This window comes from Macaca mulatta, chromosome 15 (genome assembly GCF_049350105.2).
Source record: "Macaca mulatta isolate MMU2019108-1 chromosome 15, T2T-MMU8v2.0, whole genome shotgun sequence".
NCBI lineage: Eukaryota > Metazoa > Chordata > Mammalia > Primates > Cercopithecidae > Macaca > Macaca mulatta.
The window spans coordinates 43,855,648-43,882,441 of NC_133420.1; the positions used below are offsets into that span (position 1 = coordinate 43,855,648).

Genomic DNA, 26,794 nt, shown 5'->3' on the forward strand with positions numbered 1-26,794 from the left:
TCCTGGGCTTCGCTGCAAAGACGCCCAAGCTCCTCTCAGCTCTCTCCCTACCGGGATCTTCTTGTCCTGGAGCTGGAAGGGCCCCGGGGTGGGCGTGGCGGTGGGCTGGGATGGGCGGGGACTGACTGCAGGTCACCCAAGGAGCTGGGCTAGATCCTGGGTGTGTAGACCCCAAGCCGGCCTGGCTTGTTCCAAGTCCTTAAGGTGCAGCATGGAGGAAGGGGCTCTGCCAGGTGTGGCAGGAGCGGGGATCAAGGCAGGAGCTGCCTACTGTGTCCTCAGCCAGCCTCTCTGTTCGGTCCCTGATCTGAACCCCACCTTCCTCCTACATCACCACCATCATAAGACACACCACTTCTCATGGGAGATCTCTAGAAAGTCGCCCCTCTCCTGTCCCCTGTTTCTGGGAGTCTTCCTGCAGTCCACATTGGAGCCTGTCACTGTCCTGCTCATAGCCCAGCGTCTTAGCCTGGCCTGTGGCACCCTCACCAGTGAGGCGAATCTCAACCATTTTCCCCATTCTCCTGCCACACTCTGGCCGTACAGGACCTGTGTGGTGACTCCAGGGGGCTGCGCACTGTCCTGTGTGTGGGCTTAGCACATGCCATTGCTTCTGGAATGACATCTTCCCTCTTCTGTCCCTGGCTGCCCCCCTACCCTGCCCCAGCCTTTAAGGCTCAGTGGTCACATTTCTGAGGAGCTCTGCCTTTGGCTGGGCTGCTGGGAATAGACTCTGAGACCAAGATTTGCCTGAAAAAGGTTTATAGGAGTATCCCCAAGTCTGAAGATGTCTACCTCCTCCTCTCTGGAACTTGTGAGTAGGACCTTATATAGCAAAAGGGTATGCTGCAGATGTGAGTAAGTGATGGTCTTGACGTGGGGGATTGTCTGGGTGGGCCCCGTATCATCACAAGGGTCCTTGTAAGATGGAATCAGGAGGTCAGAGAAAGGGAGATGTGATGGTAAAAGCAGAGAGCAACTGATTGGAAGATGCCGTGCTGCCAACCTTGAAGATAGAGGATGGGGCTGTGAACCAAGGAATGCAGGTGGCCCCTAGAAGCTGGAAGAGGCAAGGAAATGGGTTCTCCTCTGGAGCCTCTAGGAGGAGTGTGGTCCTTTTGGCACACTTTACACTTGCAACCTCCCGAACTGTCAGATAACAAATCTGTGTTGCTCTTAGGCTGTGACTGTGGTGATTTGTTACAGTGGCAGCAATAGCTACAGTGGCTGCGACTGTTTCCTAACAGGACTTGTCATGTGTGCAACACAACCAACAGTAACTAATACTTATTGAGCATCTACTAGGGGTCAGAGAGTAGCCACATGCTCTCACTTGTCTCTTAATTTGATCTTCTTCATGGTAACCTTATAAGACAGGCGGATAAATTATTGTCATCCTCATTTTCAGGTGAGGAGGCTGAGGCACAGAGAGGTTAAGTAACTTGCTCAAGGTCACACAGCTGTGCCCTCCCCTGGGAAGTTGGGACTTGAGTATCTTCTTCACCACCTCTTCTCAAGGTGGTTGAAAAATTCAATGAGATAACACATTTAAAGGGCACAGAACACTTGATAACTCTTAGATGAATAACTTCCAAAATAGAAATCTGGTTTGGATGGCTTTCCCTAATGAAATGTGCTCTTTCCTGGTGCCCGAAGGTTCCCCCACCACTCCCTGTCCCGTGGGCAGTCACATTGTGCTCTCTTTGGATCGCTTACCTGTCACTGTGTGTCTTGTCTCTGGGCTAGGTTTCAGCTATTCTGGTCTCCTGCCTTCTTTTCCATGAATTCTCCTTTCATACCCAAGACACACTTAACCTGCACGTTCCTGCAGCTTCCCTCATGGATTAGGAACCGTTCTAGAATCTGCCCGCAGCCAGCCCGCTGTGCTCATGAGCCCCACCCTGTCCTCCAGCACCTGCTCTGGCCACTGCGACTCACCTCCTCCCAGATGGAGCTTGCTCTCCTGAGCACTGACATGAGCTGTCCCATGTCCCTGGAATGTTCCATTTCCCCTTCCCCCACTGGCTGACTCTCGCTCACCCTCCCATCTTATCAGAGACGCCACTTTCTCCAGGAAGCACCCCCCATGCCAGTCAGGACCATTGCCCCTTCTCTGCACCCACGTGACCCTTGAGCAGCTTTGTCACACGCTGCTCACATTGTACCTTGAAGGCCTGTCGACTGTACCACTAGACTGCAGGCCCCTCACGAGCAGGACTGTGTCTGTCTCATCTCCAAGCCCCAGCACTGGGACTGCATTTAGTGGGTACACCCTATGTATGTAGAGCCAGGGACCATCATGGTCCCTCAGGATGGATGGCCGAGCAGAAGATCCCCGGGGAGACAGCAGATGTCAGGAGAAATAGACCCCCTAGGTGACAGGAGACCCCTGGGGTGACAGGAGACCCCTGAGGTGATGGGAGACCCCTGGGGAGGTGGGAGACCCCTGAGATGACAGGAGACCCTTGAGGTGACAGGAGACCCCTGGGGAGGCAGGAGACCCCTGGGGTGACAGGAGCCCCCTGGGGAGGCAGGAGACCCCTGAGGTAACAGGAGACCCTTGAGGTGGCAGGAGATCTCTGGGGTGACAGAAGACCCCTGGGGTGACAGGAGACCTCTGGGGAAGCAGGGTGGTGGCTGCCCTGAGCCTGGCCTGAACCTTGATCCTAAGGAGGGAAGATGGAGCCTCATTGAGACCCCAGGGCGCAAACAGTCACCCCCTGACTGAAGCCTCAGGTGAACATGGCCACTGTGGCGTGAAGAACATGAGAGAAATGTCTAAGTAGTCTCGGGTGTTGGCCCTGAGGGGATCCCGGAGGCCACCTCTCTCAGCACCTTCCCCCCACTGCACTTGGAACTGTGACCAAGGAGGGGTGAGGGGCTTCCTCAAGGTCACCCATCAAGTCAGAGGCAGAGCTGGGGCAGGAACTGGAATGTTCTAGGGTATCTTCCAGGCCTTGGCCTGGGCCTCCTTGCCAGCCGGATAAGATGTGCTCTTCAGAGTACGAGAGGGGGCTCTGCAGCCTGAAGGTATGAGTCCCCCAGTCCCTCTAATGTTCTCCTCTCCCTCTGACAGGTGAACCTGGTGCTGGGGGACGGCCGGTCCCTCGGCCTCACGATCCGTGGGGGAGCTGAGTACGGCCTTGGCATTTACATCACTGGCGTGGACCCAGGCTCTGAAGCAGAAGGCAGCGGGCTCAAGGTGAGGGGAGGGCCCGAGGGAGGGAAAGCTCTGTGCTTGGAGCTGTTTGCTGCTGATTTTAAATAGATCTCCAGCAGAGCAATCAGCACCCCACCTTGAGGACTGGTCCCAGCTGGGGAGCCCTCCTTGGCTGCTCTACCTCTAAATTCACAGCTCACAGCAGCAGCAGGGTGGCCGCCTACGCGGTGTGGGCAGCAGGCCAGCCCAAACTTGTTGTGCTGCTGTTTTGCAAACACTGCTGTTGGCCTGTGATGGCCTTGACTTCAGGGTTTGTTAGGACATGTGGAGAGGGAAGAGGAGAGAAAGTGATGGGCTGGGTTGGGGATGCCCTGGGCAGCCTCAGGCCTGGCATTCAATCCGGACAACCAGCAGTTATCACAATGATATTACTAGCTCCCATTTTAAAGAGGGCTAACTGTGTGCCCAGTGTCTGCGATCCACTTTACACATGCCATCTAGTTGGCTCCTCACCCTACCCTGAGGGGGTAGGGTATTACTACCCACATTTTCCAGTTGGGGAAACTGAGACATACAGAGGTTAAACTGACCTGTCCAAGGCCACACAACTGGTGGGTTGCAGAGCAGACTTTGAACTTAGGCCCTCTGAATTTCAAAGCCCTCACTTAGCACCCTGCAGGGCAGCCTGGGAACTCGCTCAGAGAGACAAGACTCTGCTCAGAACGCTGGACCCAGGACACTAATCACCAAATTAAAGAGTACCATGTGTTTGGGCTAAATCCTGATGCCAGGGATGCCACAGCAGCAGCGATGTGGAGTGGTGACCATGGCACAGGTGGCCTTTGAGCCAGGCCATGGGGAGTGTGAGAGAGAGGGATGGGTGAAGGGGAAGGATGGGAGTGGCTGGCCGAAGGACCACGCGTGTCTGACTGTTGGTGACTGACTAGATGGATGCCTAGTCTGTGTGCAAAGCCGGGGGAACGAAGCACATGATGAGGTTGTGTCTTTGTAACAAAGGGCCTTCCTTGCGTGCCCTGGTATCAGGAGTTTTCATTTTCCACATAGACAAGAAGAAAAGGTCATATGTGGCCACCAAGTCACGTCATGGCAGACAGGCTAGAGTACAGAGACGATATGTCCGTCAGGTTCTCTTAGGAAACAGGCATTGTGGGAAGAGCTCTGGGTTTGCAGTAGGGAAGACTGGGTTCAAGTCCCAGTTTTGTTGCTTTTGCTTACGTAGCTGTGTGACCCTGGAGAGTCCCTCCACCTGTCTGGGCTTCCCTTTCCTGTATAATACTAAGTAAGCCCTCACCAGACACTGAACCTGCCGGCATCTTGATCTGGAACTTCCCAGCCTCCAAAACTGCGAGACATAAATTTCTGTTGTTTATAAACTACCCAGTCTATGGTACTTTATTATAGCAGCTCAAAGGGACAACAGACATCATCATCATCATCATCATCATTGTGGACATAATCATTAACATCTACCTTGTCTCCCCTTTCCCAGTTACTCTTCCAAGTGCTTTACATCATTAACTTGTTTAACCTTGCTTCCCATTACTATATAATAATAATAGGTAACATTCCTTTCTCAGGGTTATTGCAAGCTCAAATGAGGAATTCTTATTAATTATTATAGTAAACATTGCCATAGATTGTGTTCCTCCAAAATTCATGCATTGAAATCCTTACCCACAAGCTGATAGTATTAGGAGGTGGGGCCTTTGGGAGGTGATTAGATCATGAGGGCGGAGCCCCATGAATGGGATTAGTGCCCTTATAAAAGAGGCTCCAAGAGCTGCTTCGCCCCTTCCGCCATGTAAGGATACAGCAAGAAGGCACAGTCTGTGAACCAGGAAGTGGGTCCTCACCAGACACCAAACCTGCTGGCGTCTTGATCTTGGACTCCAGCCTCCAAAACTGTGAGATGTAAATTCCTGTTGCTTGTAAGCCACCCGGTCTATGGTACTTTGTTATAGCAGCCCGGATTGACTCAGACAAACATCATTATCATCACTGTTATAGACATGGTAATTTACATGGAGCATGTGTCTTCTTTCCCAGGTGCTCTTCCAAGTGCCTTACGTTGTTAACTTGTTTAACCTCATGATACTCCCGTGAAAGTAGGTTCTGTTGTGAGCACCATTTTATTTTTTATTTTTGCAGGTACATAGTAGGTGTGTACATTTGTGGGATACAGAGATGTTTAGATACAGGCATGAGTGTGTAATAATCACATCGTGGAAAATGGGGTATCCATCCCCTCAAACATTTACCCTTTGGTGAGCACCATTTTACAGGCTCAGTAGGTGAGACTCGGAGAGTTGCACAGCCTGTGAGAGGGAAAGCCAGGATTTCCATCCAGGAATGAGGAGTCTGGTTCTAGACCTGTGCCAGCCAGATAGGTAGGAGATGTTCCAACAGTGTCGGCCGGGTCTAGTTGATTGTGAAACGTGTTGGATCTAGGTGCTTGCTTTGCTTTTAGCAGGTAGGAGTGATGCTTTGTTGGGACTCCAGGGGGAAATAATCTGATTATATTCTGTATGGAATTTTTGCTTAATAAATTTATGTTGGAATAATTTTAGACGTAGTGAAAAGTTGCCGAGAGTTCCTGTTTATCCTTCACCCAGCTTCCTCTAATGTTTACATCATGTATAGCCGTGGTATATTTGTCAAGACTGAGAAACTAACATCCGTATAATATTGTTAAACAAACTACAGGCGTTATTCACAGTTTCTCCACTCATGTCTTTTTTCTGTTCCAGGATCCAGTCTAATCCAGCATACCACGTTGCTTTTAGTCTTTATGAAGTTTAACTGCCATTTATTTTCCCCAAAAACTTAAAGATTAGAGGCAGTTTCTAAACACAGAGTAAAGCTTTTGAAGAAGTGGAGGAGACTGGGGAGAAGGAAAATGGGGGCAGAGGAAAAGAGATGAAGCCGGTTGAGGGATTCCCCAGAACGCCTGCTGCATGGGGCTTCAGGCCCAGCTACAGGCAGGACGCAGACTTGGCTCTGAGCTTCCTGGCAGCCAACACAGAGAGTGAAGCAGGTCAGTGGTGTCTGTAAGAGGAAAACAGACCAGCTGTGTTTGAAAACCCTAGTTATTCTTCCTTCTGAGGCCTCAGAACAGTTTTCCTCTGGTCCGTCCTTGAGAGGATGTTGTGTGGTGCCATAGTGTCCTTGGTGACATAAATGTATGAACAGTTTACATACCTTGTGAGCGGTGAGTACCCTCTGATTAAAACCACGTTAAGAGAAAGGGAGAGAGGGAGCCTTCCAGAGAGACGACATGGTAGGTCTTGGCCTGAGAGCACTGAGCATCTCGCCCTCTCTCTCTGATTACTGGTGGGTGACGTCTTTTATTATCATGTTACCCTTTCATTGAGGAGTTGCTGTGTCACATACTGCGCTGAATACTTCTTATTCATTATCACATAATTTTTGCAATGATATATTTTAAAAAAGAATGTTCTTCTTGCCAATTTATAGATAATAGATTTAGGAGCAATGTTAAGCAACTTGTCCAAGGCCACCCAGCTAAGCGCTAGAGCTGAGATTTTAACTCACGCCAGCAAACCCCAAGTCCACGTTCTTAACTACTATGGTATAGTGCCTCCCAGTCCTCGGTTTACAGCTGAAGAAACCAAGACTTATAGACTTAAACTGAGTTGCCCAAGATCAAATTCTTTCTGTTACCAGAGCTGTTATTTAAACCAAGACCTGACAGAGCCTGGGGTTGCCTTGTGCAGGGAAGGACAGGAGCCCCGGGGCCTCCACTGACCAGCTGTGTGAAGGTGGGCATGTCCTTCCCCTCCCTGGGCCTCAGTCTCCCTGCTTGGACACTTGGGCGAGGTGAGCTCTGAGGACTTCCCTAGATCTGTACATTTCCCTGGCCTGAAAAGTTGCAGAGAGTTCTCTTTACATAGAGTAAACATTTTGAATGAGTAGAGGATATTGGGGAGAAGGAAAATGGGGGACAGGGAAAGAGATGAAGCCTCGATGAGTGATGTTCCAGAACACCCTGCTCTGTGGGGCTGCAGACCCAGCTACAGGCAGGACACAGACTTGGCTCTGAGCTTCCTGGCAGCCAGCACAAAGAGGGTGCCCAGACACCAGGAATGTACTCCTGTCTGTTTCACCTATAGTTTTCATGTTCACAAAGAGATGCCAAAACCAGTAACCAGCTGATATATCCCCCTTTTGTGTGGAAGGATGTGGACATTCCATATAGGCTAGTGTCTGTGGTTGTCTCTTGCTTTTCCTCTTCCCATTTTGTCTGTGAGTATATATACTTGTGACTGCTATAAACTAACACTGTACTTTGCAGCTTCTGAGCTGAGCAAGACGGACACAGTCTCTGACCTCCTCAGCTTATATTCTAGTAAGAAAAATAAAAACAAATTACACAACTGTATATTTAGTTACAATTTTTATAATACCAAGATGGCAAAGCACATGGAACCAATTGAGTGTATGCCTAGGAAGACCAACCCTGGTCTTTGGATACCTGGGAAGGCTTCCTGGAGGAGGAAGCATTTCGGTTGAAATTTAAAAGAGAACAAAACTAATTATGTGAAAGAGGAAGTGAGAATTCCAGCAGAAAGAACAGCAAATGCCAAGTCCCCGAAGTGGAAATAAGTGTTCCAGTGTGCAGACGAAGGCCCGTGTGGCTGAACGTGGAAAGCCAGGTGGGGAGAAGATGTCTGGTGATGCTGCTGAGGAAATAGCCCGATCGCACAGGAGATGTAATTCACCCCAGACTGTGCAGCTGTGAAAAGACGATGATCAAGATCTGCAGTTATTAATGTGGAAGGATGTCTGTGGGCTGTTACTAAGTGGGAAACACGGGCTGCAAAACCACATAGCTAACAGGATTTCATCTGTATTCTATATGAATGCAAAAATATGCATAGAAAAACATCTATGCCGGACACACACCACAGTGTCAACAGTGGTTATCTCAGGTGGTAAGATAAGGGATGATTTCCACTTTTTTCTTTATGTCCTTAGGCGACGTCTGAATGGAGCAAGTATTCCTTTATAATCTTAAAAACAGCAACAATAAAGCGATTTCCATTCGGAAACAAGGCAGAGAAAAAATATTCCGTAGAAGTTTCCACTCACTTTCGTTTGCTTCTCAGTTGCAGGCAATCAAAGGCTTTATTTGCTCATAAAATGCCTGCCTTCAGTAAAGTACTTTCTATCTTCAATCCCCTCCACAGTAAAGCATTTCATGTTCCTGCCGTTCATTGTACTTTCCCCTCCAAGGCCCCTTGGATATGCTAACACCTGCCTACACTCACTTGGGCATCCAGGACTGATTAATTCTGTTTATTGCCAATGCACTTTCAGTGGAATTAGGCATATTGAAATGGAAGAAAGGGGCTTGGCTACGTGGGCAGTGGAGCCAAGAAAAGGCTTTATTTGTAAATAGGGCTCCTTGCTGCTGTGCAGAGCTTCCCTTAAGAGAAAATGTGCCTTTCGCTTTGCTTCCAGCTGCTCAGCCCACTTAGCTCCTGAGGGCCTGGTTTGAGTCTGGGGTTGGGGGGGTGTCAGGATGGTACTGCCCTAAGTGGAGAAACACTTGGGGGGTCAGGCAGGTTCCCAGCATTTGCCCTGGGGAGGCCCCATGGAACTTGGCACCTTCCCACCCCCCGCAGTGGGGGCTAACACCCCCGATCTCTCTTATTCCTTTGCACCTGCCCCCCAGCTTCAAACCCCACCAAAGAATGGACCACAAAACCTCCTTTGTTCCTTTAAGGACAACTGAGATTGACTGGCATTTGAAGTTAATCATAGTGATAGCAGTTGCCATTTATTAACCAGTTATTATGAATCAGGCACTGTACTCAACACGTTAAATACACTTTTATTTCATCCTCCCGGTAGCCCTGTGGCGGACGTTAATAACATCATTTAATACATGAACAACTGAGGCTCAGAGAGGTGCAGTAGCTTCCCGGGGATTACACAGGGATCTAGTACCTGGCCTTTTAAGGCCCTCCAAAGGTCATACGCTTTGCTCTGCCACCTTCCTAGAACCCTAACTTAATCAAATATCAAAAGGCTGCAAGGAGAGGAAATAAAGGACTTTGAGTCTTCTTAGAAAACACCAAGCTTCCCAAGCCCAGTGTGGTTCCCGGATCTTGCCTGCCCCACGGCCTCCACACCTGAGTTTCCCTAGGGGTGGGAGCACATTTCATTTCTGCTCATGGGGGCCAGCTGCCATCCTGGATGAGGCTCCTTGGAACAGGATCTCTGTTCCCATGAATGTCCCATTCTTGGGGTCACTGCTATGCAGACCCATCGAGTGTCTGGTGCAGAAACAGTGTTTCAGTGACTGTGAGGATGACCTGCTGCCCTACAGGTCTACCACGGGTGCTGGGCTTTGCCGGGAGCCTGACCATGTCGACTTCATTGGTGAAGCCAACAGAGCTGGGGCTGCTCCCTCCATGTACTGGCTTCTGCCAGGGTCTGTTCTCCCCACCCACCCTCTCTGTACTGAGTCTCTGGACAGCACCCCTATGCTAAGTGCGCATCAAGCAGCAGGTGATCTCTATGTGTCATCTCTCTCTACCCAGCTCTAGGAGGTAGGAACTCTTTATTTACGTGAAATCTCACTCTGTTGCCCAGGCTGGAGTGCAGTGGTGTGGTCTTGGTTCACCGCAACCTCCGCCTCCCACGTTCAAGCAATTCTCCTGCCTCAGCCTCCTGAGTAGCTGGGATCACAGGTGCCTGCTACCACGCCCAACTAATCTTTTTTTTTTTCTTTTTTTTTTTGTATTTTTAGTAGAAACAGGATTTCACCATGTTGGCCAGGCTGGTCTCAAACTCGAGACCTCAAGTGATCCGCCCGCCTCGGCCTCCCAAAGTGCTGGGATTACAGTTGTGAGCCACCGTGCCTGGCTGAAACTCTTTTTTTTTTTTTTTTTTTTTTTTTTTTTTTTTTTTTTTTTGAGACGGAGTCTCGCTTTGTGGTCCAGGCTGGAGTGCAGTGGCCGGATCTCAGCTCACTGCAAGCTCCGCCTCCCGGGTTTACGCCATTCTCCTGCCTCAGCCTCCCGAGTAGCTGGGACTACAGGCACCCGCCACCTCGCCCGGCTAGTTTTTTGTATTTTTTAGTAGAGACGGGGTTTCACCGTGTTAGCCAGGATGGTCTCGATCTCCTGACCTCGTGATCCGCCCGTCTCGGCCTCCCAAAGTGCTGGGATTACAGGCTTGAGCCACCGCGCCCGGCCTAAACTCTTAACCCATCTATAAATTGGGAGCACTTGTTTAATGAATGTCTCTTCTCCCAGATCATGGCTACATGAGGTAAAGAATGAATGTTGTTTGCACCTCATATCTCCTGCCCAAGACAGCACCTGGCACATAGTAGGTATCTGGGAAATTATTCTCGTCTTGAAGAAGTGACTGTGGAGAAGGCAGGCCCTGAGCCAGGTGTCTCTGACTCCAAAGCTCCTATCTTGAGCACTACTTCCTTTGCATCCTGGCCTGAACACAGAACAGAGCAGTCATATTTGTTTAAGAAGAGTGAGTGGTTTTCCCAGTCGTCTGGGTTGTGAGTGGTTGTCTCTCAGAGATGCTTGCCTTTGGGCTAAAGGAAGCTGAGTAGCAGCCTGGCCCACAGTGAGGTTTGCTTGTCACAGGTACTCTCTGGACATTAGGTGCCATCTTCAGCTCTTCCCTGATGGAAGGCAGATGGCGGGAATCAGTCTACACTCACAGATCTCAGCTGCCAACCCTCCATTTTACACATGGGGATGCTGAGGGCCAGAAGGAAGGAAAGGACTGGCTGACAGAAGGGCCCAGAGCTCTGGGCCCCCAGCATAGACCCCCGTTGCGGTGAGGCGGTTTGGCTTTGTCTGCTCATTCCGTCCTGATGCTTCTGCTGGGAGGCGAGAGCAAGCCTGACAGACTTCCCACACCTGCTTCCTGTTTGTCCATGGAGGAAGGGGTATGGTTACTGTGTTTGTTTTGCGTTGCTATAAAGGAAGACCTGAGGCTGGGTAACTTATAGAGAAAAGAGGTTTATCTTGGCTCACAGTTCTGCAGGCTGTACAAAGAGCATGGTGCTGGCATCTGCTTCTGGTGAGGCCTCAGGAAGCTTTTACTCATGGCAGATGGTGAAACGGGAGCAGGTGTGTCACAAGGTGAGCGAGGGAGTAAGAGAGGTCCCAGGCTTTTTTAAACAACCAGCTCTCACATGAACTAATAGAGCGAGAGCTCACTCATTACCTCTAGGAGTGCACCAAGCCCTTCATTAAGGGTCCACCCCTGTGACCCAAACATCTCCCAGTAGGCCCCACCTCCAACATTGGGGGTCACATTTCAACATGAGATTCGGAGGGGACTAACATCCGAACTACATCAGTTACTATATAATATTTGTTTAATAAGGATCCTTTAAATGTATTTCATTCTGTGATTATGCCTGATTTTATGGCAGTCCTAATGAAGGTGACAAAAATAATGTCTTAATATTTATGTAATTCCTGACAGTTAAAAGAAATCTCACATAATAAGGGCACCTTACAAGCAACTCTCTGCCTTTCAATTCCACAGCTTGGATGAATGGACCAATTTCTTGAAAGACACAAACTACTAACTATTTTTCCAGAAAGAAAAATAGATAACCTATAGATATCCTATATACTATATGTCCAAAAAATGGAGTTTATAGTTAAAATCATCTCCCCCCAAAAAAAACTCAAGCCCAGACACTTTCATGAATGACTTCCCAACTCATTTTATGAAACCAGCATTATATAATACTAAGACTAGATACATTATAAGAAAAGGAAACCCAGACCACTATCTTTCATGAACACAAATGGAAATATCCTCCACAAAACATTAGCAAATCAAATCCAGCAATCTCTATAAGGGATAATTTATCACAACCAAGAGTTTTATACAAGGAATGCAAGGCTATTTCAACATTTGAAAATCAGTATAATTAACAGATTTAAAGAGAAAAGCCATATGATCAGAAAAATACTTTAAAAAAATTCAGCATCCCTTCATGATACTCTCTGAACAAATTAGGAATCAAATCTGATGAAGAGTGTCCACAGAAAACCCACAGCTAACATATTTCATGATGAAAAATTAATGCTTTCCTTTAAGATAGAAATAAGGCAAAATTTTTCTCTCAACTGTTCTACTCAGTATCATACTAGACGTTGTAGTCAGTGCAATAAGTCAATAAAAAGAAATAAAAGGCATACAGATCCAAAAAGAAGAAATAAAACTCTGACCATCTGCATAGAAAATTTCAAAGACTCTGCAATAAACCTCCCAGAACTAATAAATGAGTTTAGCAAAGTCAAAATATACGAAAGTCAACATACAAAAATCAATTCTACCTCTGGCAATGAACAACTGGAATCCAAAGCTAATAAAAACAATACCATTTATAATAGTGCTGAAAATACTTGGTATACATAGCTAACAAGATATGTGTAGTTTCTGCATGCTGACAATTACAGAACAGAAAAAAAAAACTAAATAAATGGAGAGATCTGTGTTCATTGATTGGAAGACTGAATAGTATGAAGATGTTAAATCTTCTAATTTGATCTAGATTCAACACAATTCCAATTCCAATCCCAGGAAGCTTTTTTTTTTTAATTTAATTTTATTTTTTAAAAGATATTTACAAGCTGTTTCTAATTTTTTTTATGGAAATACAGAGAAACCAGAGGAGCCAAAACAATTCTGAAATAACAAATTGGAGGACTCTGTACCTGACTTCCAGACTTACTGTAAAGCTACAGTAAAGAAGATAGGGCAGGCCGGGCACGGTGGCTCAAGCCTGTAATCCCAGCACTTTGGGAGGCCGAGACGGGTGGATCACAAGGTCAGGAGATCGAGACCATCCTGGCTAACACGGTGAAACCCCGTCTCTACTAAAAAATACAAAAAAAAACTAGCCGGGCGAGGTGGCGGGCGCCTGTAATCCCAGCTACTCGGAGGCTGAGGCAGGAGAATGGTGTAAACCCGGGAGGCGGAGCTTGCAGTGAGCTGAGATCTGGCCACTGCACTCCAGCCTGGGTGACAGAGCGAGACTCTGTCTCAAAAAAAAAAAAAAGAAGATAGGGCAGTGTTAATGAAAGACTGGGTACATAGATCAGTGGAACAGAATAGAGTCCAGAAATAAACCCACACAAATATACCCAAGTGATTTTTGGCAAAAGTGCAAAGGCAATTCACTGGAGAAAGGGTAGTCCTTTCAGCAGGTGGTGCTAGAACAATTGGCTGTCTATGTGCAGACAAATGAACCTCAATCTCACACTTTATTTGAAAACTCAACATAAATCGTAGACTAAAATGTGAGATGCAAGATTATAATAGTGTTAGAGGAATATATAATATAAAATCTATGTGACCTTCGGTTAGACAAAACATGGCCAATAAAAGAAAAGATTGACAAAATAGACTTTATTAAAATGAAAAATTCTTGCTCTGCAAAATATACTTTTTTTTTTTTTTTTTTTTTGAGACAGGGTCTCACTCCCGTTGCCCAGGCTGGAGTGCCCTGGTTAGATCTTGGCTCACTGCAGCCTCTACTTCCAAAGCTCAGGTGATCCACTTCAGCCTCTCAAGTAACCGGGACTATAGGCATGCACCATCATGCCTGAAAAGATACTTTGAAGAGAATACAAAGACAAGCCACAGAATGAAAATATTTTCCAGCCAGGCATCGTGGCTCATGCCTGTAATCCCAGCACTTTTGGAGGCAGATTGCTTGAGCCCAGGAGTTCAAGACTAGCCTGGGCAACATGACAAAACTCTTTCTGTACAAAAAATACAAAACAATTAGCCACATATGGTGGTGCATGCCTGTAGTCCCAGGTACTAGGAAGGGTGAGGTGAGAGGATACCTTGAGCCCAGGAGGTCAAGGCTCCAGTGAGCTATGATCATGCCACTGCATTCCAGCTGGGGCAACAGAGCACGACGCTGTCTCAAAAAGAAAAAAAAAAAAGAAAAAATATTTTCCAGTCACATTTCTAACAAAGAACTTGAAAAGATGCTCCTCAACTTGTGATGGTGTTATGTCTCAATAAACCTATAGTAAGTTGAAAATATTGTAAATCAAAAATGCATTTAGTATACCTAATCTATCAGACAACACCTCTGAGCCTAGCCTGCCTTAAATCAGAACACTTACATTAGTCTAGAGTTGGGAAAAATCATGTAACACAAAGCCTATTTCATAATGAAGTATTGAATGTCCCATATAATTTATTGAATACTATATTAAAAGTGAAAAACAGAATGGTCGTATGGGTACTTGAAGTATGGTTTCTATTGAATGCATGACATTGAAAAATCGTAAGTTGACCCGTCGTAAGTCAGAGACTGTCTGTATTGAGAATGTGTAAAAAACTCTAAAACAAAAATCTCCAAATGGGCAAAAGATCCAGGAAACTTTTGTGTTGGGATTGCAGTGGTGGACGCATAACTCTGCATTTGTCAAATTCATTGAGCTGTATATCACAGTGTGACTGTATATAAATTTGTAAAACTCAACCAGGATGTGTATGGGAGGGCGCACGTGTGGGGCAGGGGGAGGAAGATAGAATGCAGACTGAGATGAATGAAGACAGCAGAACTGTTACAAATGATTTCCATAACCACACTGCAAGGGGATAGAGAAGAAAGGAACTGACCTAAGTAGCTGGGAAACATTGGTTCAACTGATCTTATAAGACAGAAACCAAGAAGAGTCATATACAAACACTGTACTTAAGTTGGGAATTTTTTCCCCCCTCAAAAGTATATGGGTTAGGGGCCAGGTGTGGTGGCTTACATCTGTAATCCCAGCACTTTGGGAGGCTGAGGTGGGTGAATCACTTGAGGTTGGGAGTTTAAGACCAGCCTGGTCCACATGAGGAGACCCTGTCTCTACTAAAAATACAAAAAAATTAGCTGGGTGTGGTGGCACACATCTGTAGTGTCAGCTACTCGGAGGCTGAGGCAGGAGAATCGCTTGAACGTGGGAGGTGGAGGTTGCAGTGAGCTGAGATCGCATCACTGCACTCCAGCCTGGGTGACAGAGCAAGACTCTGTCTCAAAAAAAAAAAAAAAAAAAAAAAAAGTATATGGATTAGGAATTCTGAAATGACTTTGTTTCACCTAGAATTGAGAAAGTATGTAACTATGTTTTAGGTCATTTCTTACTCTGGGAAAAGTTACAAGTAAGGAAAAGGGAAAGATAGAATGAACCCTTTGACACTGGGATTCGAATCAGCCCTATCAGTGTGGACTCATTTACCAAAAGGAAAAAATACTGTGTTGTGTATATACACGGAGATGAACAGATACAGAAATAGATGCAGATACAGATATGTGTGCATGCATGAGTCACTATACGAATTTATCGTTCCTCTATCCATTGAGAAGGAACTGTAGACTGGGATACCCTAATAAAAATGGGTACACCTAGCACCTGGATCTTGGTTTCTAAATACTGTTCTTCAAATAAAAGGAACCAGGCTCTTTGTAGGAGTGGTGGATTCCAGGTCTAGGGCAGGGAAAACAGACAAGGTGAACCTGGGATTTCTGGTGCCAGAAAGTAAAGACATGCTATAAAGTAAACAAACAAATAAGCATATCAAATGCACACAGAAGCCAACCTGAAAGCACTCCCTATAGGCAAAGGAGAATAAAATAAGCATCCATGAGGCCATGCTAATGTCATTACGTAATTAACTGAATAAATAGATAAATGAGGGAGAAGAGACAATTCTTCCTTAAGGAAGAATGGAAATTTTCCTTTCCCATTAATAAATGTAAAAGGAACATGGGAATAGAAAATCACCCTTAGAACATTACGTTTTGGTAATCATTTCTGTGGGCAAGAGTCACAAGTAGATGCTAAAAAGTAGGCATGAGTTGGCCAGGCGTGGGGGCTCACGCCTGTAATCCCAGCAGTTTGGGAGGCTGAGGCAGGTGGATCACTTGAGGTCAGGAGTTTGAAACCAGCCTGGCCAACATGGTGAACCCCTGTCTCTACTAAAAATACAAAAATTAGCCAGGCATGGTGGCAGGTGCCTGTAATCCCAGCTACTCGGGAGGTTGAGGCAGGAGGATCGCTTGAACCCGGGAGGCAGAGGTTGCAGTGAGCCGAGATGGTGCCACTGCACTCCAGCCCAGGCAGCAAAGCCAGACTGCATCTCAAATAAATAAATAAATAAATAAATAAATAAATAAATAAATAAAAAGATGGGCATGAGTTTAAGCAGAAAGGGATTTTCTGTGTGTGGTTGCAAAATATCTCTATCACTGTACTTCATAATTATACAGGGAAAATAGTAAGTTTACAGTGGCGGATTCTGGCAGTCACCCTTAGCAGAGCGGAATACATATTTTTTAAAAATCTTTACTGTGTTTTCCAATTGCAAAAATAATACTTGCCAGTTGTATAAAAGAGAAACAATTTACCAGGGATGTGACAGCTGTCAGCAGGTGGCATGTCCTTCCAGATCTCTTTTGGTCTGACCGGCTGTACACAGTGACTTGGGATCCTTCTCGTTTGTTCTGTTCCTTTTATGATTCAACCATCAAGTTCTTAGAGAGTTGCTTCCCTTCTTCTTCAAAACCTGACATCTCTAATTTATAAGACTTTGACTAAGTTGTTGCCATTTTAGAGTATTGAGATGGGCCTCCTCAAAAGTAGAAGCACAGAAATGTAGCAAACGTGTCTTTTTGCGGGCCTGGTGTTATCATTTTTTCCTATTGTGATTCCAAATCTATAACGTTGTCCCTTCTGCTGTCAGAGAAGAAAATGCAGGAAGGAGAAACTACAAAATGTCTCCTGAGCATGTTTGTGTTTTCATTTTCCTTGAGCAGCGGAGTTTGGAGAGGGCTGTTTGATGGTGGCAGACGGGGTGGCCCTGTCCCTCCCTGGGTGCCCCAGGGCCCAGTGAGTCTTTCCTATTGTTGGAGCACTGCAGGCACTTTGGTGGGCACCAGATGCTGGCAACCCATGGACAGAGCGAGCACCAGCACCTAGATTTGTGTCTGCGTCACTCTGCCTGCAAATTACGTTGAATGGGGAGGGTGGGAGTGGGAGACAGAAGGCAGCAAAGAATCCTGGTGCTCCAGGTGTTGTGCTGGTGAGAGAAATGGTGGCAGCCAGTATCCACTGAGTGATTATTCTAGGCTGGGCACCCTGCTGAGCACTTTTTATGTTCCACCATAATGAATCCCTAAACAGTCTCCGTGGTAGGCGCCATACCGTCCTTCACTGAAAGATGAGTAAACTGAAGCTCAGAGAGGGCAACACTTGCCCAAGGTCACACAACAAGGAGGTGATGGAGCCGGGATGGGGATCTGGCTCTGGAACCTCCCTTGTTAGCCCCATAGCCCTGAATTTGCATGATGGAAACTCAGGCTGACACCCCTTGGCAGCCAGGCAGCCAGCTCTCCCCACTTCTGCCCGGTTCTCTGCCGTCAGCATGTTGGCGACACCTGCCCCGATGTTTCTGCACACTCTGCTTTTAGATTTGGAACCTGGAGGATTCTTCTGGCCATTCAGGATGTGTTTAAGTAAAAGCATGGTGAAAATGGCAGAAGATACAGCAGCATGCAGGTAGTGGTGATAACAGGAAACAGTAATGATACATTTTTTAATTTTAATTTTTATTCTTTACCTTTCCTATGTTGCTGAGGAAATAGTAATGACAGAAATAAGTCATTCGGGCAGAGCAGTCTTCTAGTTATTTCTAACATTGCAGGAATAACAACAGCAATTGCTAGCATTTTGGGAGTCCGCCCACTGTCCCGCCATGGTGCTTAGTGAGTGCTGTGCCTGTAGTGAGTCATTTAATCCTCCCAGCATCCCTGCAAGGAGGCTCTGGTATTATCCCTATTTTGGAGATGGGCAGCCGAAGCCCAGAGAAGTTAAGTAACTTGCCCAAGGTCACACAGTTAATAGGAAAAAGAGCTGGGATTCAAACCCAAGTACGTCTAGCACTTAGTCACAGAAGTCCCATTCTCATCTCTTCCCTCTCCTCACACCTTCTCTGGTGAACCCCAGAGGCTTTTACAGAACTTAGACAGGTCATCTCTTTGTGAAGTGGTTCTCTGGCAGACTGGGGGAGGGACGCAGGGCAGAGCCTTCCCCTGTAGGCAGCTTGAATTTACTGCTTTGTGAAAATGAGGGAGGAGCGAATGGTCTTTACTTGGGGTTTTCCTGTGTGTGTGGTGTGTGTGTTCATGCGCACACCCCCCCACACACACACAGTGATATTTCTGATGTCTCCGTAATAACAATGCCACAAAAGCAACTATTTATGGATGATTCGCTGCGGGCCCAGCCCTGTCCAGGCGATTCCTCGGAGTCATCTTGCTCCGTCCTCTTGGCAGCCCCAGGAGGATCTCCTGAGTTTCATCATGCCCATTTCACTGATAAAGAACCCGAGACTCAATGAGATTAAGCAGCTTGCCCCAAAACATATTTTTAGTTGGCAGAGAAGCTGCGATTCAAAGGCAGGGCTCCCCAGGGCCACGTGCCTCACCTCTGTGCTGATGCCAACAGGGATAGCTGAGCACAAAGTCATAGTGCCTCGGACTGGCAAAGGACTTTCTATTTTACCTTGGGAGGGTTTTGCCCATGTTTCTCTGACCCCAAATCCAGTGCTTTTCCCATTCCCAAGGGCAACAAGTCATCGATCTCTTGCATGCCCATGCCATTTCTTTAGTATACCTGTACACATGTTTGCACCTATGCGGTTGCAGCCGGGCTCTGCAAGAAGGGATAGTTAGCTAATGCTGAGAGTCACTTAGTGCTGTGTCTGCCATGGGGCAGAAAAGAGGGACCTGTGGCCCAGATGATTCAATGTCTGTCATTCCCACATGAGAGCATGGGCATAGCTTAACTTTTTAAAATTATTTAATTAAGAATGTATGACTAAAGCTGTATCTCAGCAAAAAGCAGTTTTTTTGGGGAAAACTAGTAATAATGACAATAGCAGCTACTTCTGACACTGTGTGCTAGGGGTGGTGATGACATTCCCCGGTGGTGTTGCATGGTATGTAAAACCTGTCTTGTCACTTTATCACCCTGAGACTCGGTTTCCTCATTTATAAAGCTGGGGTAATAATACCTCTTGGAACGTGGTGAAGATGTAGCCAGAGAATCTCTAGCAAGCACTTGATGCAGATAAAAGTATTTTTTTTTAATTCGCTTTAAACATTATTTCTGATTTTCAGTATAACCCTGTAAGGTAATCGCATGAGTCTTGCTTGAGGCTCAGAAGGTGGAAGTGATTTGCCCAAGGCCACTTTCCAGGAAGGGGCTGGCCAAGGTTGCAGGCTTGGCTCTGTCCTCTAACAGTAGGTCAGGGCAGTTGCACAGTGGGGCCTGCCTCCCAGGCTAGGGGACAGTCTTGCATTGTCCCTCTGGGGTGGAATAAACTCGAGGCTGATCTGCCTGTCCCTCTCTGGCACTCCAGCGCTGGCCCCACACAGCCCCTGCTTTCGAGGACTCATGGCAGAGCAGCAGCCTCTCCAGTGCCTGGTGGTTTTGGGGCCTCGAAAATCCCCAGGCTTTTTCAGCAGAAGCTGGGATGACAATTTCCTTGTCCTTGCTGAGGTCCAGCTCAGATAACTGGGCTTTGCCTCCTGACCAGCACCTTTTGCTGGAGTGGGTTTTTTCTAATGAGCCATGCCCTTCGGACTGCCTATCCCTGAGGTGCAGTGGCCACCTCTCCCTCCTGGGCGGGGGTCCACAACTCCTAAGCCTCAGAGTTAGCTCTTGCTTCCCTTCGTAGAGACTGTAAAGGAGCCGTGCTTCCCAGGCTGCTGCAGATTCCAGATTCTGATAATACTACTACTAATAGTACCACCTATATCCTACGTACTATATTGTCAAGACAACATGAGCTATTGCACATAAAGCCCCTAGCCCAGTGCCTGGCACGTGATAACCAAAGGAAAAAAAAAGAAAAAGGTAGCTATAATTGTCTAAGCAATTTGCTTGTGGCAAGACTGATCTGCAGTTACATCTGCGATGCTCAGATAGCTGATGAATTGACACTGATGATGAACGTCTTTCCCAAGGAGCCGGAAGGTGATTTATTTCCCAAGAACCTGCCACAGGCTGAGTGATTGCTGTAGCCCCTGCCCCCCACCTACTTCCGGCTGTGCCACCTTCTCAATCCTTCCTTACAATATTCTCTTAGTTGGATTTTTGAAATGGCCTCTCTGAATGAGTGTTTAATCAATTGCAGAAGTTCAAGATGCTTAGTCCTCCGGCCTGGTCTTTACAGCGGCCCTTGCTAGGGTGGTGATTGCTGCCAAAAAGACTTAATTTCCCTGGGCAGGCCCATTAGAGCAGAGCTCACTTGCAGCTTGGCCACAGGAAAAGCTGAGATTATTTGTTCGTGTGCTCAGGGTCCCTGTGAACCGTTCTGTCCACTAGAGAGAGGCTGCTAGCTGGGGATGGCTGTGGGCTTTCCTTGTCATCTCATTCCCAAGTGGCTGAGCAAGGGTCCTGGGATGGGGTAGGGGCTTGAAGAGCTGACTGGTTCTGGGAATGTCATTGGTTGCCCTTCTGACTTTACATGTGGTCATGCCGAATTAAATGCCTGCTCGTGGGGACATGTGGTTTCCTGAATCTGAGGTCAGCACGGTCCCCTCTTTCATAAGGGAAATGATTACCAGTGAGCATTTCTTCAGCCTCTGCTGTGGGATAGAACACATGTGAAGGGCTTTGGGAGAGGTAGATAACTATATGGGGCAGTGCTTTGGGCACTTGACCATGCATACAGATTCCCAAGGGACCTTTTCCAGTGCCAATTATGATTCAGCAAATGTGGTTCTTGTGGCTGCATGACCACCGCAGACTTAGGGATGTACAGTAACCACGAGTTATGCTCCCAGGTACTGTGGGTGAGGAAGTGACAAGGCACAGCAGGGGTGGCATGTCTCTGCTCTGTGATGTCTGCAGCCACAGCTGGAACACCCAATATGTGGGTGCTGGAATCATCTGGAAGCCTGTTTCCTCCTGTGCCTGGAAGTTGATGTTGGCTATGGGCTGGAGGCCCCAGTGCTTCCTGCATGGGCCTCTCCCTGTCATCTTTCCGCAGTGCTAGTTTGGGCTGCCTCTAAGCATGGTGGCTTAGGGGGGCTTTCCAGGGGATGGGTGCTGGGAGAGAGGTGGGTAGAGGCTGTATTCGTTTGGTGGCCCAGTTTCAGAAGGCATAGAGTATCCCTCAGCTGGGCTGTCTTGCTTAAAGCTGTCACAAATCCATGCAGGTTCAAGGGGGAGGGGGGACTAGGGCCTTCTTCCTATGTGAGTGTCCTAGAGCTGCTATACCAAATGACCACACACTGGGTGGCTTAAAACAACAGGAGTGTATTCAGTTATGGGGGCCAGAAGTCCAAAATCAAGGTGGCAGCAGGATCGCACTCATCCCTCCAACCGCTCTTCCAGTTTTTGCTGGTTCCTGGTGGTCTTTGGCTCGTGGCGGTGTCACTCCAGTCTCTGCCCCATCTTCATGTGGGCTTCCCTGCAGGTCTCTTTGCGGCTCAAATCTCCCTCTCCATTCTCTTACACGGACAGAAGTCATTGAATTTAGACTCCTCCCTAAATCCAAGATGATCTCTCTTTGAGAGCCTTAACTTAAAAACACCTGCAAAGACCCCATTTCCAAATTAGGCCACATTCACAGGTACTGGGGCTTAGAACTGGGACGTATTTTGGGGGGAACACAATTTGACCTACTCTTTACGACGGAGTGACAGGGCCCTCGGGGGCACATGAAACTCGGAATATTGCTGTGGCCATTTTTGGAAAAGTACATTCTGCCTCAGTGGATTTGGGATGGAGCCTGAGAGTTTGCGTTTCTCACAGGCTCCTAGCTTTTTTTGATAGTACTCCTGTCATCTTAGCAGCTATAACAGAGTGCCTGAGATTGGGCAGTTTAAAATGCATATAAATTTATTAGCTCCACAGTTCTGAAGGCTGGGGGAGAGAGAGAGAGAGAAAGTGTGTGAGAGAGAAAGTGAGTGACAGAGAGAGAGAGAGAAAGAAAGAAAGGTGGAAAGGTGGAGTCCTTGTGGCCTAATCACCTTTTAAGGATCCGATCTCTTAATACGGCATGAGTTTTAGTGGAGGACACAGCACAGTTGGTCCATGGACAACGTACGGGGTCCTGCTTTCAAATTACTGACAGTCTAGCGAGGAAGAGAGAGGAGGAAGTAGCAAACTGTAATAAAGTAAGAAGCACCATGCTTTTAATAGGAGTACTACCTGATAATTGGATAACAATAACATCTACGATGTACAGGCAGTATTCTGGGCACTTGGTATATATCAGTCCTTTTACCCTCACAGCAACCTTATGGTAAGGGTGCTTATCCCTTGTTTACCGATGTGAGGCTCAGAGAGGTTAAATGATTTACCCAAGATGACACAGCTAGGGCGTGGTGGAGCCAGGCAGGCTGCTTCCGAGTCCCTGTGGCCACTGCACGGTCCTTCCTGTGCGGGGACCTCAGGTGGAAGCAGTCAGTCCAGGTGAGGGGGGCTGGTTGTGGCTGCAGAGAGGAAGCGGATCTTGAGCTGGCTTCGCTTGGTTAGCAGGTTCTTGCTGAGCCTCTCTATGTGCCTGACATGCAAGCATGAGCCAGAAAACACATGATTTTTGCCCTTGTGAAGAGTGCTGTCTGGTCAGGGTGTTGAATGTGGAAGATTATGCCAGGCAGAGAAATGAAGGAAGAGCTCTTCCAGGAAGAATTAGCAGGAGCACAGACACAGAGGCATGGGGGTCAGGGACGGGCAGGCGGGCTGAGGGGGACTGAGGGGCTGACAGAGAGGAGAGGTGGGGAGGCAGGGGGAAGGCGTAGGGGAGGAGACATGCTCCAACAACTTTTCCAAGAGCTCCCTGCTGGCTAGATGCACCTAGGGATGCACGTGGCACTAGGAGTGAGTGAGGGTATTCATTCCAAAGTCAAGGAGCTGTAGGTTAAGGCAGATGGGAGGAGGCCAGAGCTTTCAAAGTTTGGGATGTCCAGGGAACTGGGTGGTGCTGTGCACTAGAGCTTTTGGCCCAAAAACCTCAAAGGGTTTGAGCCAAACCCTTTGTTTTTAGTTTTATTTTTCCAGCTACTAAAGTAGTAAGTTCAATACATAATACACACACAAACACATGCAGAAAGTAGGACCCAGACATCCTGCCTTCTAAAGCCAGCCTTTATTACCATCGTTTGGTTTTCGAGATACAATTCATATGCTATCAAATTCACCCTTTTAAAGTGTGCAAATCAGTGGTTTTTAGGATATTCACAGGGTTGGGCAACCATCACTGCTATATAATTTCAGAACATTTTTATCACCCCTGAAACACTCTCTGTACCCATGAAGTCATCACATCCCATTCCTCCCTGTCTTCACTCCCTGAAAACTGCTACTAATCTGCTTTCTGTCTCTCTAGATATGCCTGTTTTGGGCATTTCATATCAATGAATCATAGAATATGTGGCTTTGTGTCTGCCGCCTTTTACTTAGCATAATGTTGTAGCATCTACCAGGACATTCCTTCTTATGACAATAGTGTTCTGTTATGTGGTGATACCGCATTTCGTTTATCCATTCATGAGTTGATGGATGTTTGGGTTGTTTCCATCTGTTGGCATCTTGGTGTAGTTTCTGTCATTCTCTTCTCTGTATTCTTTGACCTGCTTTCTATCATATACATTGTTTTGCATTTCACATTCTCATCTGCATTTTCCCACGTAAATACTTATGGGTACAACTTATAATAGTTGCATAATCGTATTCCATCTTGGGGCTAAATTATAATTTACCTAACCATTCCCTTGAAGTCAGGCATTTAGCTGTTTCTAATTGAAATCAGGTTTTAAAAGGAGCAACAAATGAGAGAAACCTCAGAGGACCTTTCCAGAGGAGATTAAACCGCCTCCAAGCCTATCTATGCCAGCAGACTTCAGAGCCCAGTGTGGGGCAGAAATGATTTATCCCAAATTACTAAGAGGCATGGAACGGACTGGGTGAGATAAAGGAGATTCTTCTCCAGCGTGGCATGGCATGTCTGCCGAGGGCCTAGACCCACTCTCCCCCAGACCCCCAAACATCGAGGGAGATGTTAGAGAAGGCGGGGGAGATGATGGTGGCCTGTGTTATGGCTTGTCTCCCCACAAATTTTTTCATTTAGTTGTGGATTTTTTTCTTTTTACACTTGACAGTATGGTCTTTGTATACAATTTGGAGAAGTGCAGAAAATGAATAAAGAGCTTGAAATTAAAATTGCCTGGAATTGATTACTTGGAGGCAGCTCATATGAACAGTTTGGCATATTTCTTCTCAGTCCCTTGAACAGAGTTGAAGACCATATTAGATAGGCAACATTAAGATAACATTAGAGCCCAGGTGCAGTGGCTCATGCCTGTAATCCCGAACTTTGGGTGGCCAAAGTGGGCAGATACCCTGAGTTTGAGACCAGCCTAGGCAACATGGTGAAACTCCATCTCTACTAAAAATACAAAAATTAGCTGGGCGTGGTGGTGCACGCCTGTGATCCCAGCTACTTGGAAGGCTGAGGCACAAGAATCGCTTGAACCCAAGAAATGGAGGTTGCAGTGAGCCAAGATCACACCACTGCACTCCAGCCTGGGTGACACAGTGACATTCTGTCTAATAATAATAATAACATTAGAAAACCTGAATTCAAAAGTAAAGCATGTTCACTGTAGAAAACAGAGAAAACCCTACACTTAGGGAAAACTAGTGCCAGTTTTGTTCTATAACCTTTCAGTGTATTATGCCTACATGGAATATAATATGGATACAAATATTTCAGCAAAACTGGGATCAGACTGTTTTCTTTCCCCCACTTTCCATAACACTTTAGCATTTATCCTGCCAGCAGAGGTGTGCTTAAATATATATATATATAGCATTTATAGATATTTTTAAAATTATATATATTTAAAATTGTATATATATTTAAAATATATATATTTAAAATTATATATATTTTAAAATTATATATATTTGAAATTATATATTTTTATATATAACATTTATATATATAATATATAAATATAGCAAAATATATATTTATATATAACATTTATATATATTTATATATATATAACATTTATATATATATTATATATATATAACATTTATATATATATTATATATATATAAATATAGCATTCAGATCCTTCATGTGAGAAAGACCTTTGCAAAATATTAACTTTAAAAAAGCATGTTACAGAGTGTGGTTATGTGATCCCATTTTTGCGTTTCTAAAAAGAGGAATATATTTATTTGTCCATACTTGTGTATGTGAAGAGAATCCCTGAGAAAATGTCCAAGAAACTTATCCTGGGACTTTAGATTTCAGGAATGGAGATGTGTTTTTAAGAGAAAGGGGTTTTGTGGGGGAGATTTTTACAGTTTGTATATACCCCCCTTTTTACTGTTTGACTATTTGTACTATGTCATTATGTTATTGGTTTTGCAATTTTTCTAAGTTTAATTGGAAAAAATAATTATATCTGACTAAATATTATATGACATCATTTTTAATGGCAGTATAATAATTACTATATGGATATACCATGCAGTATTTGATTAACACTAATTCACAGACTTTTTGGAGGGAGTCTAAATTCTTTTTGTAGATTTAAATTCTGTATAACCATGGTTATTTGGTTGGAATTAATTCCTAGAAGTAAAATTGCAAAAGTTTTTGCACCATTTTGTCAAATGCTTCTTAGCAAGTTTCAACCAAGTTGTGCTTCAGCTGGTGAAGTGCCGGATGCCCCACTAACCCTTCCTCATCTAGATGGGGTAGGGGGGTTGATATGGATTGGCTGTGTCTCTACCTACCTCTTATCTTGAATTGTACTCCCATAATTCCCACGTGCTATGGGAGGGACCCAGTGAGAGATAATTGAATCGGGGCGGTTTCCCCGCATACTGTTGTGGTAGTGAATAAGTCTCATGAGATCTCATGATTTTATAAGGGGTTTCCCCTTTTGCTTGGCTCTCATTTTCTCTCTTGCCTGCTGCCATGTAAAACGTTACCCTTCACCTTCCTCCATGATTTGAGGCCTACCTAGTCACGTGGAACTGTGAGTCCATTAAACCTGTTTTTCTTTATAAATTACACAGTCTTGGGTATGCCCTTATCAGCAGTGTGAAAATGGACTAGTACAGGGACCTTTTGGTGTTCTGTTCTATTTGGCTATTCATGAATGTCCACCATGTTTTTGTTACCACAAATATGGTAGGCGCAATAATGGATCCTCCAAAATGTCTACATCCAAATCCTCAGAACCTGTGACTATGTTGGGCTATATGGCAGAGGGAATAAAAGCTCCTATTCAGCTGGCCTTGAGGTAGGGAGATGATCCTGGATTATCCTGGTGGGTCCTGTGTCATCACAAGGATTGTTGAGGTAGAGATGGGAAGCAGAAGGAGGGAACCAGAGAGGTGGCTCTATGAGAAGGCCTTGTTGGCCCGAGGATGCTGGCTTTGAAGATGGAAGAAGGGGCTACCAACGTAGGAAGGTAGGAGGCCTCTAGTAACTTGGAAAGGGCAAGGAATTGGATTGTCCCCCAGACTCTCCAAAAAGGAGCTCTGT

The 26,794-nt window shown here is 46.1% G+C and overlaps 1 protein-coding gene across 14 annotated transcripts in view; it reads left to right on the plus strand.

The window, feature by feature from the left end:
* The window catches only part of WHRN (whirlin), a 107,887-nt gene that overhangs the window by 38,701 nt on the left and 42,392 nt on the right, over positions 1 to 26,794 (plus strand). For all 14 annotated transcript variants that reach the window (XM_028834916.2, XM_015117004.3, XM_077968239.1 and 11 more), the window contains one exon: positions 3,077 to 3,202. In XM_028834916.2, coding sequence (XP_028690749.2) covers positions 3,077 to 3,202 — 126 coding nt within the window. The remainder of the gene's footprint in view (positions 1 to 3,076; positions 3,203 to 26,794) is intronic.